The 12,639-nt window shown below is 33.9% G+C and overlaps 1 protein-coding gene across 1 annotated transcript in view; it reads left to right on the top strand.

Annotated features, from left to right (window-relative positions):
• The window catches only part of MED1 (mediator complex subunit 1), a 29,468-nt gene that overhangs the window by 2,335 nt on the left and 14,494 nt on the right, over nucleotides 1–12,639 (top strand). The window contains exons 2-10 of the mRNA XM_015832253.1: nucleotides 2,004–2,113; nucleotides 2,570–2,648; nucleotides 4,003–4,057; nucleotides 4,741–4,873; nucleotides 5,654–5,682; nucleotides 7,434–7,505; nucleotides 7,910–7,984; nucleotides 9,029–9,102; nucleotides 10,952–11,041. Of these exons, the coding sequence (XP_015687739.1) occupies nucleotides 2,004–2,113; nucleotides 2,570–2,648; nucleotides 4,003–4,057; nucleotides 4,741–4,873; nucleotides 5,654–5,682; nucleotides 7,434–7,505; nucleotides 7,910–7,984; nucleotides 9,029–9,102; nucleotides 10,952–11,041 (717 nt within the window). The remainder of the gene's footprint in view (nucleotides 1–2,003; nucleotides 2,114–2,569; nucleotides 2,649–4,002; nucleotides 4,058–4,740; nucleotides 4,874–5,653; nucleotides 5,683–7,433; nucleotides 7,506–7,909; nucleotides 7,985–9,028; nucleotides 9,103–10,951; nucleotides 11,042–12,639) is intronic.

Genomic DNA, 12,639 nt, shown 5'->3' with positions numbered 1-12,639 from the left:
TCTGCCCCCTGTTCTGAATAAACTGAGTCCATTCTATCATCTATTTTGCCTGGTACTGTATTGTGATTTGATTTTTGAGTGGGGGAGTTGGCACAGACTGCCCAGCTGTGGAGCACAGATAGTCCTTGACTTACAACCACAATTGAGCCCAAAATTTCCATTGCTAAGCAACACAGTTCTTAAGTAAGTTTTGCCCCATTTTATTATGTTTCTGGCCACAGTTGTTAAGTGAATCATTGCAGTTGTTAAGGTAGTAACATGTTAAGTGAATCTGGCTTTCCCATTTTTCATGTCAGAAGGTCACAAAAGTTGTTCACGTGATCCAGGAACATGCAACATCGTACATTCCAGATGTTAAGCATCTGCATTTTTATCGTGACCATGAGAATGCTGCAATGGTTATATAAAAAACAGTCATAAGTCACTTTTTTCAGTGCTGTTGAAACTTTGGTCACTAAAAAAATTGTTGTAAGTCGAGGGCTACCTGTAGTGGAATGTTCTAAAGGAAAATTCAGTTGGGTGAAAGCTGGAGAGAGAAACAGTTATCAGCTTGTATAGAAAGCAGGTGCTAATTAATATCTAGTAGATGAACTAATTGCTTGATTATAAACAACTTAAAATGAAATGGACAACAAAATATCTTCAATTTGGTGTCCAAGAATTATATGTGTGATGGATTTTAAGTGATGTAATATCCAAGTCAATCTGACAATTAGAATGTAGGATTCTAGCAGAAATTGGACAACCCATGGCTGTTGGACATCTTTTCAAAAGTATTTTCTTATCCAAATAGAGAAACAGAATGGACAAAAAAGCAGTGAGAGCAGGAGCTCCCTTGTGGAAAGCTGGCAGGGAGTGTCAAAATTCACGATCACTTGACTGTGCTGCAGCAGCCATAGGATTGCTAATATAACTGGTGTGAAGATCCTTTAAATTTCAATCATATGAAAATAATGGGTCTTTGATTTTGTACACTTCTTTAATGGATTTTAGGTACTTAACTCAAAAACTTTTTGCACTATGATGTATCATTTTGGAATTGAAGGCTATAGAGTTTTAGTAGATAGAAAAGATATAGTTCATTTTGCAGCTATGTACGATAATTAGAAATTTGCTGTTAGCAAATTTGCTTTCTAGAATTTGCTAGGAATTTGAAATATTTCTTTCCAGGCGGAAAGATAAATAATGTACAACTAATGATGCATATTGAATAATTTTAGCTATGGTATTGTCTGCTGAAGTTATAAACACATACCTCCTCTGCAGAATTGCATTATGATGAAATCTGTGGAAGAAATTTTCTTCTGAAAAGTTTACCCACCATTTTGAATTTTCCCCTGCAACATGTAGAAGATAACAAGGTCTTGATCTTCTGAAATATTATAGGGAAGTAATAGATCTGTGGGAAGAAATTTCAAAGATATCAATTGAGACTTGATTTGCCTTTCTTTCAATCTGATCTTTTGAGGTCATTATTAGCTCAGAAAACTTTATCTTTCATTAATACAATATTGAGAATTAATGATAAAATAAGTGCTGTTAATTTTCTTCATAGGTATATACTTGTTCACTTACGATTGGTGATGATTCATATGATGCTCTTTGCCTAACAAAATAAACTTTGTAGAACAATGATTTATTTGTTAGTCAGCCCATCTACATCTGTAAATGAGGAATAGGAAAAAAATATGTATATCCACAACTTAACATGAACATTGAATTATATAGGTCGTGGTCATCTTCAGCAAGTGTTTTTCTGTGCAGAAAACCTGAATCTAATTTTCTAATCTGAGGTTCAATAATAATAACTTGTAAAACTTGGATACCTCCCAAATCTCAACAACTTTGGGTAGCTCACAGCAATCAAAGAAATTACAATAAGATCAGTTAAAAGATAAAAGATGACAAGTGTAATGAAGTGAGGGTTCTTACTCTCCCTTGCCAAAGCTTTGGTGAAAAATAAAAATAAATTACACATGACTGACTTGTGATTTTGCCTATAGAATCAGAGAAACTGAATAAGATGAGTTCCCTTCTGGAAAGACTTCATGTCAAGTTTAATCCCAACAGCAGACCTTGGACAGAAACCATGAAGCTTGTTAGACAAGTTATGGTAAGTATTAATAGACTTTAAATTAAATTATTTTTAGGCTTTTGCTATCCCATGTGAATGGAGAATATACATTTTAGAACATATCTAAAGAAAAATTGGCAGACATGGAAAATAGCCAAGAAATTGGACTATTGGTTGTCTTATTGAACAACTGTCTCAGATCTTACGAAATACTACTGGTAATTAGAACTAATTTAAGTTTGAATAACAGTTGTCACAATCTATCATTCATAAGACAATTCAATTGTAAACTATCTTCAGTCTACTGTGTTGGTATAATACATATTTTTGTTCTTGTTTGTTTTTGTGATGATAAAAGACAGCTTGTTCAAATCTCCTTTTTCTATAGCTGTAGAATATATATATTAAGTGTATTAATATCTTAGTTGTTACTTCTCTTTCATTTTATTATTAAATGTGGCATGAAATACTTTCTCCTATTTCTTTTGAATGTAGGAAAAACGAGTTATCATGAATTCTGGAGGTCACCAGAATCTTGTCACTTGCTTGGAAACTTTGCAGAAGGCTTTAAAAGGTTGGTCTTTGTGTCAAAAACATATATAATAAATATTTATTTTTTGTAAAGGAAATACTCATCGGTTTATAGGAATTGCCATTAAGAACATTTTTATAGTTTTAATGTTTTGTTTACAGCATTTATTCAAAAGAAACTCACAGAGTATTTATTGACTCTTTTTTTGTAACAGTGCTTTTATATAATATTCCTAAGGATTTATAGATTGATTGTAAAACTGATGTACATAATGATTTACTGCAATCTGTATCAGTTAATCAGTAGGCATCTTTTGCATATTAATGTACAAAATGCCACATTCCTAATGTATCAGTGCTTTTGCTGCATCTTTGTAATGCTACGTGAGTTTGGGAACAAGCAGTAGTGATTTTTCTTTTTCTCTCCACTCAGAACCAGCAAGCAGTGGCAGAGGCATGTTTGGTTCTCTTGCTTCTGTGCCTGCTGCCAGTTAGAGCTTCAGCTGGTTAATAGGTGCAAAGTTAAGCCTATGCACTCAGCTGTATCCTGCATAGCACAGTTAGAGAAGAGGTCAAAGACTTTTTTGCATCAAGAAGCATAGAGTTAAAACAATAGGGCTATTTTTCTTCTGTTTGGAATTGGGGGAAAAGTATACTTCTTGGTTCACTTCTATTTGGAACTAAAGAATTTCATAAGTAGCTTTTTATGTTTGACCAACAAATTCAGAGAGCTGTAGTAGTGTCTTACTCCAAATCTGGTTTGAGGATATAGATTTAGTTCAAATACAGCATATTAATTGGACTCTGTTTCCTGATTTATTAAAATGATGAAATTGATTTGGAATGATGCATATCAACATCAATGAAGTTAATGTTATATAGCATACATTTATGTATAATAAACTAAACTGCTTAAAATAAGTTATGATGTTGAAATAGGATACTTGAATCAGACATACAGAAATCCACTTACCATGTTTCTCTGCTTTTCTTTCAACCATTTTGGCTGTTCACATGCGGCTAAAGAAAAAAGCAGTCCAGAAAAGTTGTTGAATGGAAAATCACAAGATTCTGCTGTTTTCATCGGCGTGGTTTTTTCTGTTTCATTCCTACTTCTTGCTTAATAACCATAATAGGCTATAAGTGCATAGTGCTGCTGTTACCATGTTTTGTTGTCTCTTACCAGTCTTTTGCTTTGGAAAAATAAGACATCCTTAGTCCATCTTACCCCAAGTCTTTTGGATGAACCGTCATAGGAAAAATAGTAAAACTTAATGCCACATAGAAGAAATAGTAAAACTTAGACTAAAAAGTAAACATTCAACTCACCCTTTATATGAAGAAAGATATATAAAGTTGACAGAGGACTGGATCTAATTAAACTGTCTTCTTCCTAGTATCATCTCTGCCTGCTATGACAGATCGCTTAGAGTCCATTGCTAGACAAAATGGGTGAGTTGTTTAGTTCTTTTATAGGTTTTACCTAGTTAATTTCAAAGAATCATGCTAATCTAATTGTCTATTTGATATACTACAAAAGCACATATTTCTACTGCTAAGCCGTTTCAACTTCAATTCTTTTGCAGGAAATATAGTTTCCTTTGGTTATACAGTACATGGAGTCTATCAAATGGCCTTGATCCAAGCTCCCATCTCAATTGTTTTTAAGGACCATAGTGCAGTGCATACCTTGTTACTGTGGCTCTCTGTGATCTGAATTGGATTAATTATTTTATGAGCGGATTAAAATATAATTTTCTATAAATTGATGGAAGTAGAGTAGTTCTTAAACATTCATCATTATATTTGAAAGCAAGCTTGAAATAATTCTATTCTAATGTCAAACCACTCCTTAGCTTTTATAGCTCTCTTTGGCCAGCACTATGTTAATTATACTTTTATATATTTTCATAATAGTTTAACATTGTTTTGAGGAAATAAAAGTGAAAAGTTGAATGGGTGGCACTTGGTATGAGAAGCTATTCTAGCTTGGTATATCTTTGCTATAAGTTAAGGAGTTGATGAAGAAATATGAGTAAATATACTAGCAAGCATAAGTATACCTAATAAAATGTGATAAAGTTATATAATCTTATAATATTTTTTAAAAATTTATAATTTTCCCCTTTCCAAAGTCTTGGATCTCATCTTAGTGCAAATGGCACTGAATGCTACATAACATCTGACATGTTCTATGTGGAAGTCCACTTGGATACTACAGGACAACTGCGTGATGTCAAGGTGGCACATCATGGAGAAAACCCAGTGGTACGTAGAGTGTAATGGCTAAGTTATTTTTTTCAATTTATCCTAAATCAGTATTTGCCAGACTTTTCCCCATCTTGAGTTAGATTTGAAAATAAAGATTAAACCAGAAGGTTTCCTTCTGGGTCTAATGGAAAGAGAACTGGGGGGGAAAATTGGAACTCTGATTTTATACATGGGGACAGCAGCAAGCTTGCTCTATGCACAAAAGTGGAAGGATGCCTCGATTCCTACCATGGATGAATGATTACAAAAGCTGATAGAATTAGCAGAGATGGACCAAATTGACTGTGCTGATAAAAGAAAAGAATATAAGCACCCTTGCTTCTAATTGGAAACCGCTTCTGGACTTTGTGTTTGAGGTGGAAAAAAATGATATTATGATTTTAGGTTTTACAAATTAGACTGATTTGCCAATACAAAAATGGCTAGTGCATACTATTATAGAAATGTAAAAAGTTGAGATTTGATTTTAATGTCTGATTTTATTGCAACAGAAAGAGTTGGAAGTCAATGCCTTTTTTTTCCCTCCCCTTCTTTACACATTTTTTGTTTTCCCTTTTTCTATGGTTGTCCCCTATTTACTTTTGTATTTTCACATTTTATGTTATAGATTTGTTTTAAAATATCCATGGAAATCACAAAATTTTCACTTAAAAAAAAGATTTTTTTTATGGGGAGGGGTGCATGTTAAGCTATATGTGATTTGTTTTGCTTTAAAGGGCATGCTATTGTACTCCCAATAGTTTGTAGTTTATATATTATCCATTTTCTTTTTTCCAGAGCTGCCCAGAACTGGTACACCATCTAAGGTCAGTACAATGTTCTTATATTTGCTGGCTACATCATCTTTTCCTAATTGCATGTTTCCTAATAGCTGGTCAATTTATCAGTTGCTTTTTGAACTCAGCTTTCAGATGAGATAATCCAACTTCTGGGTTAAGCTTTTAAAATACCCAGGTTTGGTCATGCTGTAATCCATAGGGCATCAGAAGGAAGGATGATACAGATTATACTAAAAATGAGGGCAGTCTTTTTAAAACCTTTATTTATACACAAACACTCTCCATTCCTTTCTAATAATTTTCTGCAAAATGCTCTCATTAACAACAGCCAACCAGTGATTTTGTCCCTGTCAGTCAGATAATCAAAGAATAAGCTAGCTCACAGGTCGGCAACCTGCGGCTCTTTGAGCCTTCTCCTGCGGCTCCCAGCCTCTTCTGCCATTTGCAGAGAGAGACAGAGAGAGGCACTAGCGCTTCCCTTCTCTCTCTCTCTCTCTCTCTCTCTCTCTCTCTCTCTCTCTCTCTCTCTCTCTCTCTCTCTCTCTCTCTCTCTCTCTCTCTGTAAAAAAGAGAGAGAGAGAAAGGGGGGAGAGGAAAGAGGGAGAGGAGAAGAAAGAGAGGGAGAGGAAAGAGAGAAAAGAGGGAGGGAGAGAGAAAGAGAGGGGGAAGTGCAAATGCCTCTCTCTCTCTCTCTCTCTCTCTCTCTCTCTCTCTCACACACACACACACACACACACACACACACACACACTGAGTGGGGGAAGAGAACTGGCAGACCAAGGGCAGAAAGGGAGAGAGAGAGAGAAAGACCCTTTTGACATCTAAAATGAAGATAACATTGCATATATCCTTTTTTATCTTTATTATAGGTATACACACACACACACATACGTGTGTGTGTGTATGTATATGTGTGTGTATATATACCTTTACCTTTATATATACCTATAATAAAGGTAAAAAAGGATATATGCAGTGTTATCTTCATTTTAGATGTCAAAAGGGTTTTGCAGCTCCCAGTGTTTTGTTTTTGGTGGGAAATGGGTCCAAGTGGCTCTTTGAGTGTTTTGGGTTACCTATCCCTGAGCTAGCTAATGCAGACTGCTTTACTTATCTTTAAGACTGGCCAGCAATCAGATTTCCCATGGCTCCAAAGCTGTACTTAAAATTGATGGCCACCCATGGCCTTGTTCAGGCAAATTGATCTCCATTGTATTGTTTCACAGAACTATTGGGAGTGGATAGGAAAATTGTGATGAAAAATTGGTGGACTTCAAAAAGGGTTATGCTGTGAGTCAAATAAATAGAAGTGAATAATGGTGCAGTATAGGCTGGAAATATTAATTCAGTATTTAAAATAAGGAAATTTGAAAGAAAAAAAGACTATCTTAATTCTGCATTCTAACAGGATAATAGGGTTATTATGTCCTTCTAGGATGTAGAGTTATGCAAGTGTCTTTTTATTTCTTTTATTACTCTTTATAAATGTTTCTTTCTTCTTGAAGAAGAAGAATTGAGGCTTTGAGAAAATCCTCTGCTATAGAGAGGTAAAAGACAATCCTGGAAGATTCATGGGCGACATAAGAGTGCAGTTAATCAATAAGGCCTGCATATCTCTGAAAGGTATACACCACATTAAGGTAACTTGGGCTACAATAGTTCCAAGCAGGATGCTGCACAGGAAGATTGAGAGCCAGCAATATCAAAACTGTCACTTATCCCCTTCCTTTTTAGAAATAATATTCTTGCTGGTTTCAAATGATTTTCTTCTTTCCTAGAGAGAGAAACTTCAATGAATTTTCTAAGCATCTTAAGGGTCTTGTCAATCTATATAAATTGCCAGGTGACAAGTAAGTATTCCATTAAGTCATAGTTTCTTAATATCCTAGAAAGTAGTTTGCATGTTACAAGCTGTTTTATAAATAATTATCCTATTCGGTCATGACTCAGCTGAGACTGACTGCAGCAGGGGATAACACAATATCATGATAGGGAGAATTGCAGGACTCTGGATATAAAATTTGTTTATTTATTTATGAAATTTCACCTACAACTAAGGGCAGATTGCAAACATGGCATTACAAATTATGGGAGGTGTGTGTTCTAGCATTCTAAAACATCGTAGAGCATCTTCTCTTGGCAGAGAATTGAAAGCATTGTCTGATTCTAAAGTCTTTAGCTAGCTCTTGTAGTGTGGGGAATTTCTTTTTTTATATATAAAACATTTAAAACAAGTTTCCTCTTTGCCTTTCAGCAAATTGAAAACTAAAATGTATTTGGCTCTACAGTCCTTGGAGCTTGATCTTTCAAAGATGGCAGGAATGTATTGGTAAGAGCAGTTTATCATAGTGAACCCAGAATTTAGTTCTATTTTTTTAAAAAAAAAAACCAAAAAACAAATATCCAGGGAATGTAATAGTGGGCTTGGAAAGAACTGGCTTTAATCCTATTTGATCTATGAATAAATAAAATATTTGTGCATTATATTATTTCACCAATATTATTATTTCTGTTCTGCATAAGGTTTAAGTCTTTTATTTTTGATGGTAATGGATGAAGGTATAGTAACATCCCACATCAGGAGTGCCTATATCTGTATTTAGACAAGGCTATAGAGACCATCTCCCATGTCTTTATTATGCTGACCCTTATACTATACTTGGTGTTCTAATTAAATCAGAATCCTCTCTTAACTAGAAGAGTTATTGGTCTGAAGAGAAAAAAAATGCATTTTTATTAGCAAATCAATCTGTAGAAATATCCAGAAAAGCTGCCACAACTTGATCCATTGTGATTGCTGTTAGAAGGCACTAGATCTGAATTTAGAAAATTGCAAATGCCAGTTTACTATAACCTGAAAATTTGACAACATACTACATCTTTTAGTAAACCTTTTTCCTATTAACCTTCTTTCTTCTTTATTAGATTAATTTCTTATCCTGTTTTATAAGATTTATTGTAGTTGTAATTTTTTGTTATTGTTATTACCATATATATAATTATTCTAAAGAACTGTACATGTATGATAGATCTAAGATTCCAAATATGGTTTAAAAGATGAGTTCCAAAGCTTTCAATAGGGGATGTGTGAGATTGTCTTTAAAAAAAGTTTTAAAAGATTTTGTTTTAGTTGCTGAAACAAAATTGGAAGTTTGTTTCCCAAATGCAGTAATAGATAGCTCGTGATCCTGATTGTATATCCACGTGGATTTCATGAGAGGAGAGGAGAGGATCTCATTTAAAGGGTTAGATTGCAGTCCTGTCCAAATTTATATGCAGTTGAACTTGACAGAATTAATTTCTGATTGACATGCATATCATACAACTTTTGTATCATGAATATCTAGAAATTGGTTTTGTTTTCTATCTATAGGCAAGCCACCAATGCAAGCCCCTTGGACAAAATTCTGCATGGCAGCGTGGGCTATCTCACCCCTAGAAGTGGTGGTAGGAAGTGTTTTTCTACTAATATTTTATATTTATAAGATAGATAGACAGACAGACAGACAGACAGACAGACAGATATAATCCAATGAATGGTGCAATGATTTTTGTTTTAAAATAACTTCTAAAATGGTTGATTCCTGATTATTTAAAACAAATTGTGAAATTACTATTACCTAGTTTTGTTTTTCTGGTCAGCCTTGCTTAGTTCATGTAATGCAGTTCAATCCATAGTGCACTGCAGATAAAAACTGCTAGTTCAGCAAAAAGCTATAGAAAATGCACATAAACTACATATTATAATCAATCTGTACATTTGAGAAAATTATTTTCCAATCTTAAATGAATTCATAAATCCTCATCATTTCAATCCTTAGGATTTACCAGAAATAGCAACATATCTATTTTAACCTTGATCAAATAAACCAAATTTATATTCTTTTATTTTATTTATAACAACGCTAATCTTTAGACCCTTCAAATAAAGTTGTACAACTTGATTTCTTTTCATTTTTTTCTTTACTTCTTCTCACAAAATGGTTCAAAATCTTATTTTCAAATTTATCTAGATCCTTAATCCTTATGTCACTTTCCAAAATAATAGGGCTAATTACTCTTTTGCTATTTATTCGAAGAAAAGAATTAAGTTCTTAAACTTGTAGTTAAGATCCCAATGTTCCTAACAGATGAAAATCAGTTAACAAGCAATTTTCAAAAGTGATTAGAAAAGGAAGTATATGAACTTAGAGTCCTTTCAAGATATTAACTGTGGTTTTACCAAGATGCTTATTCCTTTGCTCTAAGACCTCTAAAGCCACCAGAGACCACTATCTTGTGGTCTTCCCACAAGATGCATCCAACTTGTGAGCAATCTCAAATCCTCTCCTTGTAGGGAAAATATTATCAAAGAGCTGGTCTAATCATGGCCTCTTCATTCTGCCCTGATTTTTAGTTCTCCTTTCCATAGAGCTGTCTTCAGCTTGCTATTTTTTCCCCAGAACAAATTCAGTTTCTGACAACAACAACAACAAACAAACAAACAAAACTTTATATCTGGCACAAATGTAGTTCTTGCCTGCAGCCAAATGCACTGTTTTTGAGATTCCACAACAGCTTCAGGATCCTAGGATTAACAATAACAGTAATTTGGATAGTGGGATTGGCAGTACCTGGAGATAGCAGAAGAGAAGAGAAAGAACTACAGAAAATCACAAAATACAAAGACCTGCAAATAGAAGTAGAATGAAAAACAGCTTGCATCCTGTGACAATACCTTTAACATCATCAAGCAACATCTGCCTAGCCCACTCCTTGGGAAGGACTCTATAAAAATGCCAAATCCAGTGTAAACATCTGGCTGATTGCAAGAGCAACCATAGTAAAATTAATACTATTAAACATGCATGCAACCCTACTCTCAAAGAAAGGCAGACAGTATTATGTTTCAATTTTCAAATCATCTGTTCCCCTTTAGTTCCAAAGTATTGAATAACCCTGGTGGGTATCCATTTCACTATCCATTTTATCATTTCAAATAATGGAACTTATTTAGGGCAGCATGTGTCTTCAGGAGAATAGTGCAGGAGTGCAAACATTTATTTAATAACTAAACACATAAGACAGAGCATATTTTAAATAAATAAATCATAAATTTTATTGTTTTAAATGCTTTTTATTTTTATTGTTTTTATAGTTTTTGAAATTGAGTCATTAATTGAGATGGGCAGCTATAGAAATTGAATAAATAACTCTAATTGGACAGATTAACATATATTCAGATCAACATGTAGACTTCATTTTTACTCTTCTTACACCTTTCCTTGTTTTTCCATTACAAATCTGCTTATTTCAGGTCACCTGATGAATCTGAAGTATTATGTTTCTCCTTATGATTTATTTGAAGAAGGCACTGGAGTTCCCACCATTCTGAATGAGAATAATGGTACGTTATTCTTGGATAGTATTTGCAACCATGCACTGATCTTCTGAATTAGGCATTCTAGTATGCTGGATTGTTTTAAATCTTCTTTTTGAACATCCTTTATAGCAGCAAGGCAGATTAACACTTAAATATGCAGTATTCATATTTAATAAAGAATAGCTAAAGCAAAGAATTCCAATAAAAAAACTTGTAGAGGCCTCTTGCATAATGTGGTAATGCATTGTGGAACTCAAGTTTAAATCATAGGTGTCCAACTTTTCAGCTTGCCTGGGCCACATTGAGTGAAGAGGAATTGTCTTGGGCCGCATATTTATATACATAAAACTATAATATAGTTAATGTATATAAATCATATAGTTTATGATCTTTGGGACCACATTGCTAGCTGACCAGGACCATTGGAGATGGGTTGGACACACCTGGTCTAAATGATGGGGCTGTGAAATGACTATGCTACCTGGTTCACAAGTATATTCTCAACCTGAGAAATAACCTGAATTGCTGTGCTGTCTTCATAGAGATAACTTGTTCCAACTCATTTCTGATCTTCAGAATAATAAGACTCTGCTTTCTCATAGTCTAGCAGAGGAAAAACACAAATCTTTAATCACATTTATAATGTGTAAAAAAATTAATAAAACTTCACAAGTTTTTGAGTTGCATGGTGTTTTGATTGCGACAATCACTAACCCAATAACTATGTCATAACCCTTTGCCAATACAACTTGGACACATCCATATGCTATGTAATGAAAATGAAATGGGAAGAGCACTGAAAAGGATAAAAGACAAGAAGATATAAAATTGATACTTCATTTAAAATTGTTTATGGAGGTAAAAAGTAGAAAGCGATGAATTATTTTCTACAGGGCTTATTCTGGAGAAATTAATAGTGATTAAATAAAATGTAGGTACAAATGAAATATTACTGTCTTCCAACAAAAAATGTGACATGGGAGGATGGAAAAGGAGAATGAAAAATATATAAACAAAGTGAGAAAGGATTAAATTGAAATGAGAAAAAAAATGTTAACCAATTATTTTCAAAAACAAAGCATACAGACACGTAAGAATACAAAATTAAGATGAGAAGGAGGTGTGAATACAGTGATAGCCTTGTAGCCTCACCAAAAAGCAGAGGTTGTGCCAACAACCATAGAGGTGCATTGATCTCTTAAACAGGACTATACCTACCTATCAAAATATTTGGAGAACAAAGGTTGTGAAAACCTTTCCCCTTTTGCAATGCAACTTATTGCCTTACCAAACAAATTAATTGAACTTCTGAAATATATCTTTCACACAGAATCCCAGAGAGGACTTTAAATCAGAGATGCTTCCTTACTTTATGAGTTAAAAGTGATCTTGAATCTCTTCATTCAGTGTCAAATTCATGATTTATATTGAGATGGAGCACAATATTGGCATTGAAGAAGATCTTAGATGAAATAATCTTACATGTTAAATTGCTGCCAGTTAATTTTCAAGTTAATTTGGACAGTTATTAAAGAATAAATGGCCAGGACCCAAACAAAAGTCATTGCCCTTCATTTTGCCATCATCTCTTGCTACCCCTACACATATTCCCTTCACCTATA

Source organism: Protobothrops mucrosquamatus, unplaced genomic scaffold (assembly GCF_001527695.2).
Source record: "Protobothrops mucrosquamatus isolate PMUCROS unplaced genomic scaffold, P.Mucros_1.0 scaffold1, whole genome shotgun sequence".
Taxonomy (NCBI): domain Eukaryota; kingdom Metazoa; phylum Chordata; class Lepidosauria; order Squamata; family Viperidae; genus Protobothrops; species Protobothrops mucrosquamatus.
Note: the sequence above shows the minus strand (reverse complement) of the source record. Positions and strands in the feature narration are given on the sequence as shown.